This window comes from Uloborus diversus, chromosome 9 (assembly GCF_026930045.1).
Source record: "Uloborus diversus isolate 005 chromosome 9, Udiv.v.3.1, whole genome shotgun sequence".
Lineage (NCBI taxonomy): Eukaryota > Metazoa > Arthropoda > Arachnida > Araneae > Uloboridae > Uloborus > Uloborus diversus.
Window position 1 is genome coordinate 127623841 of NC_072739.1, and position 22971 is coordinate 127646811.

General features: G+C 33.2%; 1 protein-coding gene across 1 annotated transcript in view; it reads left to right on the forward strand.

The window, feature by feature from the left end:
- Positions 1–20706, forward strand: part of LOC129230481 (probable ATP-dependent RNA helicase DHX35) — a 21736-nt gene extending 1030 nt beyond the window's left edge. The window contains exons 2-12 of the mRNA XM_054864883.1: positions 1339–1435; positions 4152–4304; positions 6710–6834; positions 8926–8980; positions 9060–9155; positions 10351–10445; positions 11048–11125; positions 11659–11785; positions 13818–13971; positions 16858–16969; positions 20642–20706. Of these exons, the coding sequence (XP_054720858.1) occupies positions 1339–1435; positions 4152–4304; positions 6710–6834; positions 8926–8980; positions 9060–9155; positions 10351–10445; positions 11048–11125; positions 11659–11785; positions 13818–13971; positions 16858–16969; positions 20642–20683 (1134 nt within the window). The 3' untranslated portion in view covers positions 20684–20706. The remainder of the gene's footprint in view (positions 1–1338; positions 1436–4151; positions 4305–6709; positions 6835–8925; positions 8981–9059; positions 9156–10350; positions 10446–11047; positions 11126–11658; positions 11786–13817; positions 13972–16857; positions 16970–20641) is intronic.
- The last annotated feature ends 2265 nt before the right edge of the window (positions 20707–22971 follow it).

The following is a 22971-nucleotide window of genomic DNA, read 5'->3' on the forward strand; positions in this document are numbered from 1 at the left end:
ACGCTGTATACTCATAAAAATCTTGAAACAAAATTTAAAAGTTAATCCAGATGCAATTAAAATGCTTACTTTCGTGCAAAATATTAAACACATTTTATGGATGTACATGAGGCTGTATTTTATTGCATAAGCTCCCTTTTTAGCTTTGAAATTTCCTTGAAGCTTCGAAACATGTCTTCATTTTGTATTGCTGTTTGTGCAATTCAAACAGTATTATGTTCTTGATGAATCCAAATATTCATGCAAAGTTATTATCTACTTACTAGGTTGCTACCACCCACCTCCTTGCTATTGCTCACCAAACCCCCGAGAACTGCAAACAGTTCCATTCAAATCATTTCATAATGTGAACAAACTTGCTGTCCTCATTCACCAAATACCTATGTAATTTTACATCCAATAATAGATTCATAATTAGCACCATTTTTTGGGCGCTATTTTTTTTCCTTGTGTGTTCGACTTTGTTGTTCTTGCACAAATATGAAACAATTATTGCCAAAAATTTGGCAATCGAATCTCAAATATCAAAATATTCCCACCATTCAGCTCCTACTTTAACTTGAAATTATTTTGTTGAAAAAATGCAGAACTATTATGCTACAAATTGTTACAACAGTACTGCTGCAGTGTAATTTTAATCTACTGCAAACTATTGCATTTCATTTCATCTATGTTGACATCTGTTGTCAACATCTAAAACTTCAAGCCTTTGCTTGAAGTTTTAGATGTTGATAATTAAATACAGCATGACTTTTCTAGTTTTCCATTTCAACAATTCTATTGGCTGCTATGATCATAGTGTAGTATTAACTAGATACACAACAAGAAACCAGTTCCATGGGCAATGACCTCCTCTAGTATAGACGCGCAAATGCCGAAAAGCGCAGCCACGCAACAACTTTTGCCGTAGCCTGATGAGATGCAAACAGCATTGCATCCCCGCAGGCTACACTTTTACCCATCTATTTCAAGTGTCACGTTTTCAATGGCGGCCATTGTATTTCGCAACAAAGTTGTGCATCTAGTTATACTACATCTAAAGCTATGACACCATTATTTATTTTATAATAAGGTATATAATACAAAGGCTTAGAGAAATTGTTTAAAATTACCTCTTTTTATGCTAGTAAACATTAAACAATCTGTAGTATTTTATGAGTAATAATTTCTTATGACCGACAGAAAGCTAGATTCATAGATATAATTTTTTTCTGAGTTCAAACTTAATTGGTATTTCTTTTCAGATCAAGCATAAAAAAAACATTACTATAAGTTTCTATAATGATTCAAGACATTATTTCCCCTGATGTTCTCTCTAAATGGTTTTAAATCTTACAGCTAAGAGCTTTGAAACCTGCTTCTAGAAGTGTAAGAAAAATTGTTGTTTCTACCAACATTGCTGAAGCTTCTCTTACTATTAATGGTATTGCATACAGTAAGTAATGGAATATTATTTTTATATTTTTGTAGTAGTTTTTTTTTCCAACTCAGTTACTATTAAAAAATGTCAATTAGGTATTAATTTCCTTTTATGTGCATTTTATTATGTCTCTATGTCACCATTAGTACTCTATGTCACCAAGCTTGGAACCAAACCTTGTGCACATTATAGATTTTTACAGATTATTACAAAGGTTTATATTTTATTTCAGTTTATATTTCTAAGAAACTCAACATAATTTTTATATTTTGAACGTATTTTTGGTTCACAACATGTGAACTCTCACCTCCGTAGCATGTCACACACCTGGTGTGACTGTTTATGTTACTTAATTAATTGCTTGTTTAATTAAAAGTATATACTTATTTATTTATTATTCCTTTCACAAGTGTCTCAAATACTAATTGTTTAAGTATATTTAATTCTTTAATATTGTGTTTTAGTTCGTTTAATAGGATAAGGAATCATGTCACACAATAAATACTCACCTCAGTTACCTAAGCACAAAACACCATTTCTCATTAACACGTGGCAGTAATGGCATCACATTTATTTTCCATGATACAAGGTAGCCCCCTTGTTTATTTTCAGCCATAAAGAAGTTGTGAGATTTTTATTGAAAAAAAAGAAGATAGATTTTAAGATAAATAAATACCTTTGTGCTGAACTGTAGTCGGATGTCTTTTCATCCATAAGCTCATTATTTTTTGCATTGAAAAAGGCATTCCCTGTAACGCCGAAACACGTGTCTGCTGTAATTTACAAATTTGTTGCTTCTTCTAACGTTGTTTTGTCTTACTTTAAGATAGATTTTGTTTGAAAAACTAAGTGTGGTTATTGTGAGCTCTCACCTCCGTGAACTTGAATTTCAGGGATGTAAATTAATATAAAAAAAGCAGTGAACATGTTTTCATATTTTTAACATATGCAGATTGTAGCATCAAAGAAAAAAAAAATTTCCCTGAGAAATGTATACATTAGGCCGATATTCATGGAAAATTCCTCACCTCCAAGAATCTCACCTCCCTGACAGACCTTATCAATGTCATTATTTCTGAGGTGAAAATAAATGATGGAACTGAAATACATCAATATCAGGTATTCTACCAAAATTAAAAATTGTCATTATATTATCAAATTCAATAAATACTATTTTTAACACACATTTGAACTAAAAGAATTACTTATAGTAAAGCTGTACTTTAATTGAGAGAGCTTAATATTATATTCCCACTAATCATTAAAATAGTTCATTGTTTGCACAATTAACAAAATAACCACTTTGATATTAAACTGGCCTCAATTTTTAGACATAAAAAAGTTTTTCTTTTTTTTATTTCCGTGAACACGGCATTTTAATTTATTTTTATTTTTAAGTAAAATAATTGGAATTTAGCCGGACATGTTGATTGTTACTCCTAGTTGGTTAAAATTTTTTTGTAAGAATGAAAAAAAAGAAAACAAAAGGTTTTGAAATTGAAAAATATTTGTGTTCAAATGTTACATTTTCTTGAGAATGGCCCATAAATTCATACAAACATTTTATATACATTCTGTGCTGTTCTGCTCTTTTTACTTCTTTTGTTTGTGTATAGTTTACTCTGTGAAGTATCAAGTTATTTATTTTTAAATATTTTATCGGACACAGTTTAACTTAAGAACTTTTTGTCCGTTACTTTGAAATTTTACTTCTTACCAAAATTTAAAGTTCCAATTATTTTGACAGCAATTGCTTTTATCCATAAACACTATATTTCAATGACACAATAGTGGATTAAGAATTGTTCGGTGTTTGTACGAAAGTTTGTAACTTGGAAGAAATTGACATGATGTTTATATATGTGTGTATATATCAGGGTTGAATTGATGCAAGAACGCATTGGAACACTGTTGTGGAACCACGTTTTTGAAAAAATAAATTCCCTTTTCACATAATATTGGTCACAATCAGTGGTGCAGCTAGAATTTTTTTGGGGGAGAGGCTTTCAAAATTGAAAATTGTTTCTTTCTTTCTTATTCATTTATAATGCGGAAATATTCAATGTACTTAATCAAAATTTTTCGATAGATTAGTAATCGTTCATTTAAAGTTCTTGCTTAAAAACAATTTAAAATTCGTGTTGATATCACTATGACTTTTAAGCAAAGAAAGTGAGGAAAAGCACAGTATATTTATCATTAGTTTTACTTGAATCTTGTATTTATTTTTTGTGTTCCTCAAGATCATTTAAAACCTCTTCCTCAAATACATTTAGTCGCAGATTTTAGAAGGGGAGGGCACAGGGGGCTCGGGTCCCTCGAAAAAGGATAAAATTAATCTAAACTATCCCATTTAGTGTTTTAAAATTCATAGCAAAAAAATAAAATGGTAACTTATTTTTTAAAAACGCACATACACGAACCATAAAATTCGTACTCGTATGAGGGAAGGGGGGCACTTTTTACTGTCCGGTGCCCTCTCTATGAACTATTTCTGTACCCGCCCCTGACTGCATCAATGTCTGTACAAATATCAAGTGCTAGCTAATAACGGTTTAAATCTTTCAATGAGAATTGTGAAAGAGCCAGTGTGGTAGTCTTCCTCTTATACCAAATTTCAAAAAAAAAAAAAAAGGGGGATGTTGGGTCGCATGGCCTGGATAATTTGACATAGATTGACCCATTATGTGTTTTATAGTGTATAAACTTTCTTTTTTTCTTATCTTCACAGTTGTAGATTGTTGCTTTGTCAAATTGCGATGCTTCAATCCGCATTCTTGCACTGATTCCTTGGTGGTAGTTCCAGTGTCCAGGGCTTCTGCTGAGCAAAGAGCAGGTAGAGCTGGGAGACTGAGATCAGGAAAAGCATTCAGGCTGTGCACTGGTGAGATCATTCAAACTATTACCGGTTTTTGTTTTTTTCCTTTTGCATTTATGTAGTATATAGGAGGCGTTTATCATAAAAATCAGCTAAATTTGAACCTTCTTTGTTTTTACTGTCATGCAACAAAGCAATTTGGAAGGAATTCCTTTTAATCAGGTTGAGAACCGCTGCCGAAAATTGGTTTTACTCCAAAGTTAGCTCAATCCATGCTTTTACCATAGGGCCAGAATGAAAACATCATGGAGGTGCTTTCTAAAAAGGAAGTAAATTTTTTACAAAATTATTTCCTTTTTAAATTGAAATTTGAGAGAATTAAAAACTTATTATTCCTTGTCGGAACTCTTAGCAATCCGTTTCTTATACGTTTACAATTTCGATATTCACCGGCTTTTTATTATTATTTTGTCTTTTAAATACTCATCGTCCCCCATTACCCTTCTCAAATTTATTGCCCCCTCAAGGAGCTAAATTGCCCTTTTCGGGGCGATTGCCTCCAGATTAAGAACCACTGCTCTAAAGTACTATTATATTCTATAGTTTTTCATTTTAACGTACCAAAGAGAGAATCCAAGAAGTTAAGCTGAAATTTTAAGAAAATCAGCAATTCTTTTGCTGCTCTTTTTGCATTTTAAATCAGGGTTCAAGTTTCCCACAGTTTCCCTCTCCTGAATTATAGATCATTTCTACTATGCTTCTACATTATTTTCGGTACAGTATTCTGTTACTAGAATTTGTCATCAACTAATACAAAGTCATTAAAATGTGTGTTTGAAGGGATATTCTTATGTGTGTGTCCCTGTATGTTTTTATATGTCCTTTTACAAAAAGCTCTACGGTAAAATCCCTCTAATGCGGACACTAACGGGACAAATTTTTTTGTCTTCAGTAAAGGGATATTCGCAGGACAGGGGTTTAATGTTATTTGCCTTGGAACCAGGGATTGTCCACTTAAGAGGGGTGTCCGCCTTTGAGGGGCTGCCGGTTTTCCTCTTAAACTCTTTTATAAGCTGTGTTCAAAATGCTCAGAAATGAATGAAGTGGTATCACCACATTTACTTGTCTTCTCTTACAATTTCAATAAAAGGCAAAACCATTCTTAGAAAGACGAGCTTGTTGGAAAGGACAAACCGCATTTGTCTTCAAAAGAGGAGGAAGGGAAGATGAAATCATAGTGTTTGTAGTCGATCCATAAAATTATTAACTTGACCTTTAACTCAAAAAAAAAAACCTTTTTTTTCTAGAACAAACTATAACTTTCACTCAGTGTGATGCTTTACAAAAGCGGGAGCTATTTCTCTGAGGGTGTGTGCTTGCTGATAGGATAGTGATGTCACAAAAATGTTCAGCGACTACAATTTGCTGTTTCTAGTTTGAACTTTTTACATTGCCAAATAAATCTTTCTAGCCTTTTTACAATAAACATGTGTTACTTTTAAGAAGTATTCTCAGCATAACCATGGTGTGCTTAACATGCTGAACAAAAGAAGCATTAGTACATTTTAAAGATTTCATGTACCTTTCTAAACTGATAGAAACCAAATGATTCCTCATGATGGGCACCTCTTTGGATTTGTTGTGTTGTGTCTGTTATTAATGGTCCTCGACTTTACCGAAGAAAAAGGTCTGTAGAGGTACCAAAAGTTATTTATACTGACAAAATTTTTGGAGGGGGATACATACCAACGTACCATCTCTTCCCAGATGAATTCCAGCCTTGGAAAAGGGAAAGTAATTTCTGGAAAGTTACTTGTTTGAGCTGGAGAAAATGTTTTACTATAGGTTTGTTCAAATAGAGCAACCCGTTGCACCAGTTGGTTGATTTGATGAAGTCAGTGGTTATTGTGGTGAGTATCCATAGGATGTTTTCATATAGGATTGGCTAACCAGTAGCTCTATTAGAACGCTGCTGGTCAGTCATCGATTAACCGGTAGCTGTATGCGAACATACCCAATGATTGATGAAAAAGAAAGCTGTTTGGATTTAAGGAGTTTGCAAGGATATTCTTCTGACCGTCTCAAATTAAAATTGGCTTATTGAATAATTTGACTCGACAAAATTTGACTCACAGGAAAACAAATAGTTAAGTTCTATGTTCAGTTAGACACGAGCGAACCATAATTTTGGCTTATATAGTAAGTTTTTAGGCTCACGAAGGTTCAGCTTATGAAGTTTTTCTGAATTTTGCATTTTAATTTATTCTATTGACGTTAATGTTTACTCTAAGCCCTTTCCACTCAGGATAAGTGCTGCATTATATCTCCATAATATCTAATGTGTGATTGAAATATAAAGTTATAAGTAGATGTATTTTCAGAAGTGATGATATCATGAATGTAATGTCACAAAAAATGAATACATTAGTTTATTATTTCTTTTTGAAATTTGTTACTTATTCTAATTACAGAAGATGACTTTTTGAAACTCCCTGCATTCACTGTTCCAGAAATGCAAAGAAGTAATTTAGCATCCGTTATTTTGCAACTAAAGGCTCTAGGGATTGAAAATATATTACGTTTCTCATTCCCGTCTGTAAGTTGTTCTTTTTTAGAAATATACGAACATATCTATGCACTTTTGTATCTAGAATGTTTCAGAATCTGTGAAATTTAGTGAATCAAACTTCATGCCCAAATAAAATTTCTAGTAGTTGCACAAAAGCATGTACTATATGCTGAAATGAAAACAGCCTAAAAGCATAAAGGAGGAAAAATTACGCGGCTTAAAATGTGGTCATATATTTTCCTAATATTACTCAAAATTATATTATATTGATACTATAATGCCTTTTAAATATTAATCAATAGTTTTTTATACTTGGAGTAGAAGTGCTATACATCATTTACCTACTTATACTCTTTTTTTCTTTCTCTTCTTGTTTTTATTAAAGTAAAATTTTTAGACTGCAAAACTTGCACTTATTTTTCCCCTAACACATTGCGTAACTACATTTGCCTGTGTAAAAAACTGGCACTGAGATTTGAATCTTGTATGTTTCCTTCGGCAAGTTAGGGGTTAAAATCATTTAAAAAATATTTTTAAAAAGCACTATGAGCAAGATAAAGATAAATATGCTGTTGAAAAAAAAAGCGTAATAAAAGTTACTTAATATCAGTTGATCACAATATTGATTTATTGTATTAAAAAAAAAAAAGAGCTTGTAAATTATGTCCTAGTTGCTCAACAACAAATTTTTAACTTCCATTAAATTAACCCACAAGCCATTACTGCGCAACCAGTAACTCCTTTTTGATTTATCTAAGCTGGTAAAGTTCAATCCATAACTGCAAATAACATGTAATCGAATTGCAATTTTTGAGCTATTTCCAAGCATCTTACACTAAATCAACTGTAGCTCTTCAAAATATGTGTACTACTTTTCCCTATGGAGGATGAAATTCTGCCTTAAAAAAGATTAGGCGAATGGGTTTCCATCCTTCAATTAAAAGTTTATATCCCTCTTTTTCTGGGAAAAAGAAGTTTTTTTACGTAAAATTCTTTTTACTTCCTTTCACAAAAAAGGAAGTATTGTAATTGCAAAAAAATTTTCACTCAAAGATCGACCTTAATTTCCATTTTACTCACCCCCAAATGAATATTGAGTTTTTTTTTCGACTCGACCACACGTAGATAAGTGCCTAAGAACGTATAGACACGTGAAATATCCATGATGATGATTCCCGCGTTAATTACAACGAATTTTCTCGTGACGTCTGTATGTACGTATGTATGTATGTGCGTATGTATGTCGTATAACTCAAGAACGGTAAGTCCTAGAAAGTTGAAATTCGGTACCTAGTCTCCTAGTGGCATCTAGTTGTGCACCTCCCCTTTTGGTTGCATTCGGGTGTTTCTAAAGGGGTCTTTTGCCCCTTTTTGGAAGGAAATCATTGTTAATTTCGATGTAAACTCAAGTGGTGTTATTATTTGGCGGGCACTTGGCGACATATCGCCAATCTTTTGGTCGCCAAGTTTTGTCACCAACTTGGCGACAAATTAGGCGATTTTGATTTTTTAAAATCTGGTTTCAATTTGGTCACTATTGGTGATATTTAAAGAGTAAACTATTGAATCACATTAAAATTGCCAATAATGGGGAAATTACATTAAATTGGAGTAAAAAGAAGTCATGTGATGCACACATCAGCTCATTTTTTTTTTTTTTTTTGAGAAGAAATCTTTTGAAAATAATGTATTATCCAGGGTTCAGTTGGAAGAAGTGTGTTACCAACAGTATTAAACCTTCAGAATAGATTTCTCATGAAATTGCAAACTAGGTTACTATAGCCAAGTTCAACTCTTTATATTTGTAAATGTGTTACTATTTCAAAAGTATATTTGCTCCAAAGCTGCTGTTTAGCTCTCACCAAATAAAGTTGTTGCTACACGAAATAGAATGTAAAAAAACCTTTTTCTACACTAAAATTTAGTTTGCTGCTATCCCCCCTCCAAAAAAAGATAGTTTACTACTCCAAAATGGAAATTTGGTTACTTTAAATTGCATTTTTTTCTGCCTTATGCCATGTTTTTCGTGTTCCACATTACTGGTATATATATATATATATATATATATATATATATATATATATATATATATATATATATTGAATTTTTTCCCCATAGGCTCCTCCTTCAAAACATGTCATCACTGCCATTGAGCTTTTGTATGCTTTAGGAGGTAAATTTGTTTCTAATTTATTAAAAGAATAACTGTTGTATTGTAAATTAAATGATGAATTTAGCTTTTCTTCCACCAGCATTAGATGAAGAGGGAGGTTTAACATCTCCATTAGGTACCCAGATGGCTGAGTTTCCTTTACATCCAATGTTTTCAAAAATGATTTTAATTTCAGGTATGTTTTAATAAATTTCCAATGTTTATTACATTCAGACCTTGATATCTCGAACCTTTTTGTCCTGAAACCCTTGATGTCTTGAAAAGAAAAAAGTCCCCTGCATTTTAGATTAAAAAATCTTAGGTATTTTCTACAGTTATTTTAAAATTTATTTTTCACAACTCTTGATATGTCATTGTTTTCATACAGAAATAAGTTTTAAGCTACTTTTCTTTGGCAATTTTTGTAGTAATACCATTTCTGGAGACATGCATTTATAGTTTTCCACCCCTTTCCCTGGAATGTATAAGAATAGGGGATCAGGGCAAGATAATAGGGGAATGTGCCCAGTCAGAGGGGAGCTGTAGTATTATTATTATTCCCCCCCCCCCCCCAGAGTTTACATTCTTTGAGTTTTATTTATTTATTTATTTATTTTTTGAAACATGTGCCCACTTTGAAGACAGGGGATCGATTTTTCGTTGCTCTGTTGACCACTTTTCAAGCGAGGACATTAAAGCATGTTCCTTGTTATTCTGCATTTTGGATTCCTACAAAATGGCTAGTGAAAAGCTTAAATTTAATGTGCTTGAAGGTAAAATAAGAACGTTGAGGTTTGTAGATGACAAAATAAAGATGAAATTTTTACTCATTTGAAAATAACTTGTCAATTGTTATGCAAAGTCCATGCATAAATATAAATACTGTATGTGTGAGTAATTGTGAGAGTTACTAGTGTAATAAACTCAACTCTCAATAAAACTGCATTAGATTTTTACCAATAGATGTTGTTAACCTGCTATGAAGCTTCTCAATATTTGAAAGACTATCAAATAAAGTGATACATTCATTGTTAAAAGAGTTTAATCACAAATGCATGTTTTTCCCTCAGTTTATTTTGTTGTGGTAGACTTTCTGATTAAACCATTGTTTCTGAACTAATTTAAGCTTTTATTGGGGCATGAAATAAGGCCAAGAAACTAATTATTAATATAAAAAAGGAAATGAAGAAAAATTGATTTCACATCTTCTAGAAAACTTGCAATTAAATGACATTATTTACAGGGTTACATTCAAAATATGTAACGATGAAGTTTTAGCAGTGATTTCAATTCAGAATTTTGATGTTTTTTTTTTACATCATTATATTTAAAAAACACAGTCCAGTTACTTATTGTGTCCTCCTTTTATTCTTTTTTATCTTGAATTTCAGGTGAATTTGGATGCACTGAAGAAATATTAACAATCACTGCAATGCTCCAAGTACAAAATGTCTTTGTAGCATCACACGGAAGAAAACTAGAAGCAGTAAATCCTTTAGCACTTTTATTTTCTACTGTCAGAGTTAAATAATTTGCTAGAATTGTTTTATCTTTATATACTTAGAGGAATGTATAGAAAAATGGCTTTTAATTTTTTAAACTTTATGGCTTAAAGTTATACTACACTCATACACTTTCTAAATCTCTAGACATTCTAGTGTACATAGTTCTCTGTGCTGTTGAGAGGGAATGTGTGTGTGTTGGAGGGGGGGGGGGATTTAAAACAAAAAACAAAATTTTTAGTTTTTTGTTTCAAAAATAATGCAATGTAATCTAAATTTGTTTTGGACCACCTTCTTTAAAGGGGATTCCCCCCCCCCCCCTCCAACCTTTAGGCGTATTCTCCTCAATATATATATTTTTTTACAACTGCGGCAGTTTGTAAAGTATCCCTTTTGAAAATATGTTGTTAATTTTGGATGTCTTGCACAATGTAGAGCAGGAAAAATAATTTCATAACGAATTCACAGTTGCAATTCTTACGGTTTCTGTAGGTAGTGTTCAATTTTTTCATGCATAAATAGAAATTTTCAAAATTATTTATTAAACTTGCATTTTATTTATTTATTTTTTTTTTTCTTGTTTCAGAAACGAAGTAAATGGAAATTTGCAGTTGAGGAAGGCGACTTATTTACCCTACTTAATATTTATAATGCATTTTTAAAGGTAACGGTCAGGATTTTTCCAAAATTAAATGACATATAGCGGCATTGTACATTAACTAACCTAAATACTTATACATGGTTTCGAACTAAAAAAAAAAAATCATTGGATTGTTGATTTTATTAACCTGATAACTATGACATATGAAACATAGTTTAATATTTCATTTTATTAAATGATTATGAGCAGTTTCATATGCAATGTGTGTTAAAAAGGATCACTTGTTTTAAAATTGCAAATCAGTATTTATAACTCAACATGGATGCGCAGAATTATTTATTTTTTAGTATTTTCATTTGAATAGAATTAAAAAGTAAAAATGCTTTTTCTTTAAACTACATATTTTCGTGTATGAAGTTTCATCCTTCTTCATAAAAATTTAACTGGGATACATTTTATTTTATCTTGAATTTATTTCATAAAAAATTGTCTTCATTTTATGTGATGAAACGAAAATTAGAAAGTATGAAAAGCATTACATACATTTCTATAAATTTTAAATCATATGCTATGTTTATTTATGTTATCTCTTACAGAATAATAATAAGCACTGGTGTGGTCAAAATTCATTGAACTACAAGGGCTTATTGAGAGCTATGGAAATCCGTATGCAACTTTCTAAGCTACTTAAGAAATTCAAAGTTCCTAATGTTCCACAAAAAGGTAAAAACTTTAATCATTTTTAAAAATTATTATTTATTTATTTTGCTGTTATATTTATGAATTTGAACATTTCATATATTATCATATAAAATTTTTACAATTATGAAAGGAAAGCACTTTGCCATTACCTGTTTATAATTTTAATTCAGATAGTTGACAAATTAAATAAGTTTTACGCTAAAACTTTGTAAAATGAATTATTTACAAACTCTTAATTCAGTCCATTCCACAAACTAAGCATATGAAAAAAACTTCTCCAAACAACATAGTTTCTTTGCTCTAGTAATGGCAGCATTGTAAAAACTAACTTACAAGAAGAAAAATTTCACACAATATTTTTGTCTAAAAAATAGAGTAATTCGTCTTTTTAAAAAAGAGTTTAGCACAATAAATGTTACAAGAGAGGGAAAAAAACAATTGAATCATTAAAATAACTGCTACTGTACAAATGAATCATTTTGTTTTCAAAACAAGCTATTTACATTATTTGTAATTATTTTACAAAAATTATGATACGAGGCATGTTTTTAAAGTAAGTACCGTTTTGATATAAAAAAAGAACGAGTACAGATAGAGCTAAGTAATTTAGTGCACAAAAATCTACCACCCTTACGCTATTTTTCGACATTGCTCCCGTGATTTTCCAAGCATTTGTCATAGCGTGGTGCAGGTTTTTGTATACCTATTCGTAAAAAGTTACCGCCTGTTTAGTCAACCATGAGGACTCTTACAGGGCTTTGGCTGGGGCGTTTTTGAACATCCTCTGGTCTGCCCTCACCTCGCTCGCAACATCTTTCATTTGTTTCGGCATCTAAAGTCTTTCGTAGGTGGTCTGTGGCACAACAGCAATAATGAGCTCAGAGAACATGTTATCCCATGGCTGACTACACAGGCGGCAATTTTCTATGAATAGGTATACAAAAACCTGTACCACGCTATGACAAATGCTTGGAAAATCACGGGAGCAATGTCAAAAAATAGCGTAAGGATGGTAGATTTTTGTGCAATTAATTTCTTTGCTCTATCTGTACTCGTTCTTTTTTTATATCAAAACGGTACTTACTTTAAAAACATGCCTCGTACTTTGGTTCCTAAAATTTTAATCATCTGAAGGAGATATTTCTTTTCTGGTTCATTTTGGAACCCTAAGGTTCTTTTAAAACTTGTATTTTTTAAAATTTAATGTCTTTTAAAATATTTCTATATCAAAAAATTATATACATTATAACATAAAATATTTTGATGTGTATTAAAAACTAGAAGAGTCTTTAAAGTCACTAAAGGATGAAAAGAGATGATGAGGTTATTCTTATGCTTATGTCAGCAATAATTTTCTTTCAATGTCAGAAGGTTGTGAGTTGACACCGACTCTTGTGGCAGCATGGAGATTAAATGACAAAAGCTCTGCTTATCAATTTTGTTGGTCTATAATTAAAAATCTGTTTCAATACAAAATGCTACACCTTTTGTTACTTGGCCCCTAATCAATCAAACAAAGGGCATAACTATTTGATTATATTGATGTACAACAGTGCAATTTTTTTTTGCAAAAAGAAAAAAAAACATGCACTTTATGTAAGGCAGTGAGAAGCAAAGGGATGAATGTGATAAAATTAAGAATTGGGAGATAACTATTACAAATGGAAGGTGAACCTCTCCTCTAGCTTGGGGCAAGAGATGGTTTTGGTAGCCCTGGTAGGTGCTGCTGTACAGCATGGTAGAGGAAAAAATTTCAATGAGAATTTACATGTTTTACTCAAAACTTGAAAATGTCCACTTACATCCCTTTGCTTCTCACTACCTCATATGTAAAAACACAAATTTTTCATAGCTAGGGGAGCAATTGACCCCTCCCCCTAAATAAAAGGACTGTGAACAGTAATATTTAGTATGATTTTCTGTCTATGATGTATTTTTTGTATAGATCATAAATATGAAACAAATGAGGCATTGATGTGTTGAGCCAAAAAATAAAATCAAGTGGAATATAGTATATTGTTTTCTGAGATGCAATTTTCCCCCTTACTTTTAGGAGATGAAGATTCATTGCGAAAATGCATTGTAAGTGCTTTCTTTGCAAATGCAGCCTTCCTCCACTACACTGGCGTCTACAAAACTGTTAGAGGAGAGCATGAACTCCATATACATCCTGATTCAGTGTTACTTCTGACAAAGCAACCAAAATGGTATCTATGCCTTTCTATGCATTGTCCATGTTTCTAAAAAGGAATGCTGTCATATTTGAAATTTACTATTATTTCTTTTGTTCTTATTGCTTTTATGTATTCTTCACAACATACACCACAAAGTTTGGCCCAACTTTTCAATTGAAAATATATTTTTTATAAACAAACGTTTTACAAAAAAAAAAACTAGGTTTGTCAGTGCTCGGAAGAAGTCGAATTCTCAATAATGATCACATTTTTCATCGCTTTTTATGAATACTTTCGGAATTTTATTTTAATTTGGAAAGGTGAACAATCTTATTTACCGAAATGATCTGACGATCTTGTCGGTTTTTGCAAATTTTATTATTTTTGTCACACTAAAACTTGGAGAGTTTATAGTAGTTTTTGAAAATAATTGTAGCCGAATCATTTTTAAAAGTGGAAGAAAATTATACTTAAGTGGAAAATTTAAAGGCGGCGTAAAAAAGCAGGGAGCTCCTCGGGGGGGGGGGGGGGGGCACACACACACACACTAGATTCAGCTGGTATGCAGCCAGTTTTGAAGTGGGCATGTCCAAGGAGGTTCTTTCTGTCCATGGAACCAACAATCTTGAGGTGCACTATAACTAAAGCCTTTGTTTAAAAAATGATCCATTAACTACTCTCATAAAGACCTCTGAATTGCATTTATGTAGGGTAGAAACTATTTTTTTGTGAGAAATCATGATAACTAGTTATAAAGTATTGGGCGTGTCTGTGCATGTAAAATAAATCCTAAATGTTGCTAAAAAAGTGAAAAAGGAATTTTAAAGTGAGATAAACTTAAAATTAATTAAATGAACCTTTTTACATATGAGGCACTGAGAAACAAAGGGATGTAAGTGCCAAAATTAAAAATTTCAAGATAACCTGTAAAAATGGTAGAAAAAAATCTATCCTGTGCATTGGTGTAAGGGATATTACCAGAAGCCCTGGTAGGTTCTGCTATACAGCATGATTCAAAAGGAAAAAATTAATGAAAGCGTACCTAGGATCTAAACTTCAAATGTATTTCTCGAAACTTAAAAAAAGTCCACTAACATCACTTTGCTTCTCACTGCCACACATAGTTTTACAAATTGTTTATCTTTTGTTCCTAATAAGACCAAGTTCAATTATTCTGTCCTGTGACATTATGTTTCTTTTGAAAATACAGACATGTGCTAACTTATTAATCAGTGATATTAAAAATTATTTGTTTTGTTATGAAACGTAAAATGGTATATTTTCTCGTATTACTACTTTTACAGGTATTTAACGACAGTAAACTCCTGATTATCTGTGGGATAGGGTGGCAAGGTAACTGCAGATAAGCAAAATCGTGGATAATCCGCTAATTCGGTAAAAACGACACTATTAGATGCAACAGCGTAAAAAGATCAACAACACTCGCATACGTTTAAACTATAGCTATAACTATAACAGTGGGTGCAAAACATGCATGTTAAAGCTAAAAAGGGATTGCTCATAATTGCCAGTGGATTACACACATACGTGAGTAAATTGTGCAAACAAATTAACTGAAACAGATCAAGTTAGGTTACTCCAAAAAAGCATCGGGGTGGGGAGAGGAATTTTTTCAGGACTGGCATAGTCACTCCTTTATGCATTAGAGTAGTGTAGGTTGAAAACTCAGTAAGTAAGGTAAATCTAAAGCAGTTAGTTGCGTAGATCTAAAAATCAAGTTTCAATTAGTCAGGTTTCGGTGAACTAGGAAGGTTTGATGTCACTAGAAGGGATGGGGAGAAGGAAAGAGGAATGTCTAAAAGTACATTTTGCACTTGCTGAGTTAAAACATGTGCATTTATCTAAATTCAGTCAATTATCACTGAAAAAAATTTTTTTTTTTTTGAAAGTGAAAGGCCGCGGATAATTGAGAGTTGAGAGTACATTAAAAAAAATTTTTTTTGAGCAATCACAAATTGCTTATTTTTTTACTGGACCGTTTAATGACCTCCGTCCTTTAAAGGTTTCTATGCTTATAATGCAAGCGTCCACGTGCCTTGAAGGCTGATAAAAATTCCATCAATATCTTATAAAACATCAAGATATGGCAGGCCCAGAAAAATTCCTTAAGGTTTCAAAAAATAATTTAGACTTTAAATAAACTCTAAAAATTATGAGGACATTAAAAAAAAAGAAAGAAAAGGCCTGTTATAGTATGAACAACTCTACTTGTGATTTGTGTCATGGAAGACTTTGGTTCTTGGAATTAAAAGTCAACGTTTTTGTATTTAAACCTTTTAATTGATATATAATAATTCATACCACGCAAATGAAGGTGCCAAAGGTACGAAAAAAGTAGGCATGTAACATCGACTTTACACAATCCTTTTTATGCGAAAACAGTATCCAGCACGCAACATCCAGCCCCTGGCATTCATTTGAATTTTAACATCTTCAATTCAAATTATGGTTGCAATAAAAGTCATTAGTGGAAATAAGAAACCCAATGAGTAAGGCCCTACTGCAATTCATGACAGCGAAAAACATAACTTGAATTCAAACTATCTTCAAACTATATTTTTTCTTCTTTTGGAAAATAAGAAAAAAATGTCAGCTTGTCAGAACTTCTGGATGGACTAGGATGGGGCATGAACCCGATGTTTTTGAACCACCCTTGAAACAATGAATATTTATAAATGTTTATCCTAAAAGGTCCTCTTTGCAGGTCGCTAGTTAGACCACTGACTGAAATCCATACGACTGTTATAGCGTAAACCTATAACAGCCCATTTTGTTTAGTAAGTGCCTGTTACAGGGAACAGGTTCAAATACTAACTGTGAGCTACAATAAAATTTGGATAAATTTTGCAGTTTTGTGCCGTTTAATATATTCCATTTAAGTTTGATTTTTCTTCGTAGGGTAGTGTTTATTGAGGTTCTTCATACAACAAAAGAATATATGAGAGATGTAACTGTTATAGAACCGTCCTGGCTTTACGAGCTTGCACCCCACTATTATCAGTATGGAACTGTAAGTATTTTCTATCTAGTGTTGTTATGAAACATAACCAATTTTTACAAGTTAATATTAAATATTTTTTCAAATGTTCAGGAAATGGGATGCAATGTAACATCCTAAAATTGTTTAAGTAGTCTTATTATATTTGGGATTAGAATACTTCAAGGCATCTTTTGTTTTTTCTCTTTATAGTCTGGTTTGACATTTTATTTTTCATTATTTTATCTTTATGTAGGGTCTCCCTCAGGCATATTTTGATGAGCGATGTGCCTGCTCTTATTATACATTTCTCAATGCACCCTCTTAGAATTTTTAACGATACTCCATCACCAAAGCAAGGCCTTGAAATTCCCTCACTTCCTTCACAATTTGGTTTAAATGTAGGTTTTTAACAATCTTTCAAACCCAGTGGCATAACTAGCGGTTGGCAGGAGCGGCTCTCGCCAGGGACGCAGCAACCAGAGGGGCGGCATTTTGACTGATAAAAAATTTTTTCCAAGAGTTTTTTTATCATAAAATTTGAAAAATGCTTTAAAAAATTTGAAAAAAAAAAAAAAAAAAAACTCAAGAAAAAGAGCTAGAGGGAGGTTATATATATATATATATATATATATATATATATATATATATATGCACATAACATTTACTGAGAAGAAACAATGGGCATCATTGAAAACAATTCTAAAAAAAGAAAATAAGAAAACAAATTACAATGCTACCTCCTATTTGTCGAATCAATTAATCAAAATGTTCAAGAAAAAGGATTTTTTTGGAGGTCACAATGACCTCTGGTGACTTCCCATTTGAGCGACCCTGGGGGGGGGCGCAATTCCTTTAGTTTGCCAGGGGCACTAGACCCCATAGTTATACTACTGTTCAAACCAAGCAGCAAAAAGCTTTTTATTTATTACTCAAAAAGTAATTACAATAGTTGTTAACTTGTCCATGGATTGTCTAAACTGCATTGAAGGTGGTCCAGACAGCCTATTGCAGTTTTCCTCTTAAGGTTTGCGTGTGAATCATCAGTGTTCTCCAATTGCAATAGCAATTGTTAAAAATAACTATTGTTGAACTATACTTGTGTTTTGTGTGCATATAGTAAAAACAAATAAAAAAAGCATCTTTTCTACAACAAAATTTCTATCAAAAATGTCTTTTTAATTGAAAGAAAGTGCCCTGCTTCTGTGATATGGGCAGGGGGGAACCATTATATTAATGATTTATTGATTTTAAATGACCCTTTTCTTCCATTAATGCTGTATAAGCTGTCCAAGTATTGCAATAAATAGATGGTTTAGGTTTCTAGCCTTTTTTTTTTCTTTCAAATAAGTTGGATTTTAGGAAAAGTACATTTAGCAATGCTACACTTCTGTTTGTGAAAATTGCAACACCATGAAGGACTTACACTAGTGAGCTGAAAATTGCAGGAAATGTAAAGTAGGGCATGATATGCAAGTGATTAAAATTGCAGACTGGTAGTGCATGCTGAGCAGCGCCCTCTGAACGGCGGATCAAACCGAATATAAATAGACTGCTGTGGCGAGGCGTGTATGATTATCGGTGGGTATATGCTAGAGCAAACGTTAACAGAATCTTTACTATGCCTCTTCGACGAAAGAAAGCGAAATTTGAGCAAATTTCGGAGTTTGAACGGGGCAGAATCGTCGGCCTTCATGAAGCGGGATTGTCTTATTGTGTAGTAACCGCTCGTGTGCAGTGTAATAGCAGTACAATCATGCGTGTCTGGAAACAGGGGACGGACGAGGGTCGGACGGCTCGGAAACCCGGGAGTGGACCCCGAAATGTGACGTCAGCTCGCTATGACAGACATCTGGTTCTTATGGCCTTGACGGACCGCACAGCTTCTTCTAGACCAGGTCTGTCCAACTGGTGGCCCGCCAACTTCTTATTCAGCATCGTTTTTCGAGATTTTATGATATCAAGGAGCATCCGAGCCTACCATTCTTGGTCAAACCGGGGTTGTCGAAATTTCCTCTTGATCGCTCTTTTACTCCTCAAATTGTATTGGGAGAATGAGTTACAGGACATCTACAGGCCAAGGTCAAGCAGTCCTACCCTGCACACTGGTGTTCAAACGAATTTCTAGAAAGAGTATTGCCTCGTGTTGGCGGGGGGAGACAGGGAGGGAAGAGCGAAACATTTCAGATAAGCAAAACCTGCCTACAATTGGTTAAAAATTAAGACCCCCTTGACTGACTCTATGGCCTTTGTTGATTTCAAAATGAAAGGTTTGGAAGCATATATTTATGTGAAATTGCTTTTTCGGCGATGAGCTTCATCAAAAATCGTCACAGGAGCTCTCTGTCCGACAGTTCATTGATAGATTTTCTTCGACTGGCAACGACAAACATTGATGTTGACATTCCTGCCCTTGTAAAGGCGGATCGGCCTCAGTTTTCACATTAAAATGTAAGCAAATTGTTCTAGAATCCATCTCTTACACTGTTTCATAATTAATAATTCAACTATTAATTGTTATTGTATAAGAGGTAAGAGATTATTGATCAACTTTTTCAAACTGCGGCCCGCCATGTGATCAGAAACAGGAATTCTGGCCCATAGGCTCTTTGCAGTTGGACAGCCCTGTTCTAGACAATTGGCAGCACAGTGGTCAACAGCTATAGGTGTTTCATTGCGTGCTTCATCAATTCGGAGACGTCTGCTGCAGTGTGGGCTGCGCGCAAGAATTCCTTTATACAGGATTCCTCTCACGCAAAACCATCGCCGCCTGGGGCTACAATGAGCCAATATGCATAGAAGCTGGCATGCTGATTGGCAAGATGTCACCTTTTGTGACGAATCCCGCTTTAATTTGTGGCACCATGATGGCCGAATTCGTGTCGGGCGCTATGCCGGTGAACGGAACATTCCGGAGTGCATTATCGAACGCCACAGTGAACAAACACCCGCAGTTATGGTCTGGAGTGCCATAGCATATCATTGACGATCACAATTTCTATGACTTGTGGGCAATTTGAACATTACCCGATACATAAACGAAGTTTTACAGCCCCAAGCTATTCTCTTCCTGCAAGGATTGCCAGGGGCTGTATTCTAGCAGGATAATGCTCATCCACATGTCGCCAGGACTGTCAAAACCTACCTTGATTCGCAGCAGGTACAGCTTCCTTGGCTTGCATATTCCCCGGATGTGTCACCGATTGAACTTGTGTGGGATTTCATTGGGCGGCGTCTCGCTCGTGATCCTCATCCTGTTGCTTCGACAGACGAACTTTGGTTGCGCATATAAACAATATGGAATACTCTTCCGCAGGCAGATATTCAAACTTGATTTCACTCCATGCTGAGTCATGTAGCAGCTCTTATTGCGGCGGGTGGTGGCTACACAAAATACTAATTTCTATCTATTTTTACTGTTTGTTTGGTAAGAAAATGTAATCCTTTATTTGTACCATTACCACTCAACTGTGTATTAAATTTTATTCAGCTATGATGCTTCCTTCATGGTGTTGCAATTTTCACAAACAGGAGTGTATAATTTAAATTTTGGCAAGCATTCATTTGGAGAAGACAATTCAAGTTAAAAAATATTCCTAATCAGCAATTATTTCACTGGAACTTTTATTTTTGTGTTTTATTTACTGAACAATGTTTTAAATTTACAATGAAAAAAATTTGATAAATTTCCTTTTTGTATTTCAGGATCGGGAAATTGCATCAAAAAGATTATCTAAAGATAAGTAAAATGCTGAAGGAAAACAACCACAAATGTACATATAAAAAACTTTATTAATAAATTATTTTCATACAATTTCGCAGATGTTGGAGATATTTTCTTCCTGTAAAAAGACTATACACATTTTGATGAGTTCAATAACCAAGAACATTAAAATAAATACTTTTTACCTTGACATCAAAATAAATTTTAAATGCATGGAGAAAATAAATGACAAGAGGGACATACAATGGAGAAAATGTGACATCAAGCCTTTTTTTTTATAAGAAAGTTAATTACATACAGAAATTAAAAACATTATGACATGTGGCAAAGGGAACAGGGAGCATGGTAAAGTGTGAAACTTTGTGACAAAGGGGAGAGGGGTCAAAAATTTTGAAAAGTTTATTAGTCAGTTATTTCCTAAACCATAAACATATCACAAAAACGATTTTTTTTTTTAAATTAAATTGCACTATTATTACGATGTCCAGTTTTTTTGAATGGACAATTTTTAATGTAGCAAGTACCATTTGTTCATTTGTCTGTTTGAAATTTTTTATTTCTAATGGAAGAGGTCAAGGCAACTTTCTTAATAATATTAAACTTTTTAGAGGAAATATTGTTCATGAAAAAAGTTTTACGTATAACCTGAGTTTTGCAGCATCATTTCAATCGGGAAGATTTTGATAATTGGGAAATAGGCGCGTTATTATCATTCATTTGGGGGGTGGGGCGTCAAACTTTTGGCACCAATTGCAGCGCGAGAAATGTTTTTTCTTTGCATATGTAAACAAAGTGTAGGGAAATGTATATTTGCATACGGTTACCACAAAACAGAGGCTGTCCATCGCAGTGGCGGATCATGGGATTGTGAGGCCCCAGGCGCAACCTAATCCGGAGGCCCTCTATTGACACAACAAAAATAATATAGTTTACTAATATAAACAATGCAGAAAATCATAACTTTGTTTTATTCTTTGAATCAACAAGATTTGGGGGAAAGGAGGTTGTTACATTCTTATTTAAAAGGGAAAAAACGACATTTCTGACCAAAAAAAAAAAAGCAAAACATTAGTGAAAAATTTTGCCTTCTATATTTTTATGTAATTTAGCCAGTATAGAGGGTGGGATCAAAGCTCCAAGCTCCGGCATCTAGTAAAATTCCAGCTTTTTTACTCTGTTTTTCAATGCAAGTGAAATTCAGTGGCGCAACTAGAAAAAAAATTTCAGGGGGGGGGGGAGGCACTAGGTCAAAAAAAAAGGAAAGAAAAAACCTTTGATTTGATAGGGAAGGTAAGGGTCCGGGGGATATCCCCCTGAAAATTTTTGAAACATGTAGTTTTCAAAGACTTTCTTTGCTGATGGTAGGGGGCAAAAAGGTGCAGGGCAGGCGTCTTCAAAAATAATAGTTTCAAGTATAAATTTGTATTACTGTAAAAGCATTACTTTTCGCGAGTCGTAATTTTCACGAAAATGAATATGTTAGTGACTTCGTCTTGTTTTAAAGAAGAACATTTAGCAACTTTAAATAAGTTTACCATTCATTTTGTTTTATTTTATTTTATTTTACTTTTACATTTAAAAAACAGTTTAAAAAAAAAAAAAGATTATAAGTTGTGATGCGACGGGGAGGAGTTCTTACTAATCTACAGGTTCATGCCAGCTCATTCAAGCATACTCATGTTTAATTACTGAGTACTAGACCAACGGTTCCCAACCTTTTCCCGTTTTCCCACTTGCGAACCCCTTCCAAACACCAGAATAACTTAGTGAACCCTTTGGGTACTAGGAAATAAGTAACAAGCAAAAAAAAAAGCGTGCACACACACACACACTCATAGGAAATAAAATTTGGGAGATATTTTTTTAGTTTGATGCTGCTGCTATACAAATTCACCAAAAAATGAACAGTGATTACTCTGTGTTGAGCTTCTATTAACTTAGTAAAACTGATTTAAATGGAATTTTTTTGGAACAAAAAGGCTCAATTTTTGGTTGCAATTTTTCTGACACAAAGTTGTATTTATCTTTATCACTAAATCAGAAGTCAATCAAAAGATTATCTTTAAAATACCTTTCAAGAGCTGCATTTAATAAACTAAATGAAATTTTTTTCTTTCACTAAAATGAGAAAGATCTCTAGGTTTAATCCTTCTTGAAAAAGTCTACGAGCACGAGCCTAGCTGTTTGAAAAATTTTCTTGTAACTATGATATAAGAGCGGAGTAAAATGCGTGTATTGAAAAATAATAGAAACGTCTATTTTTCAATAAACGCATTCACTCTAATTTTTACACAAAAGGTAATTTTTAACA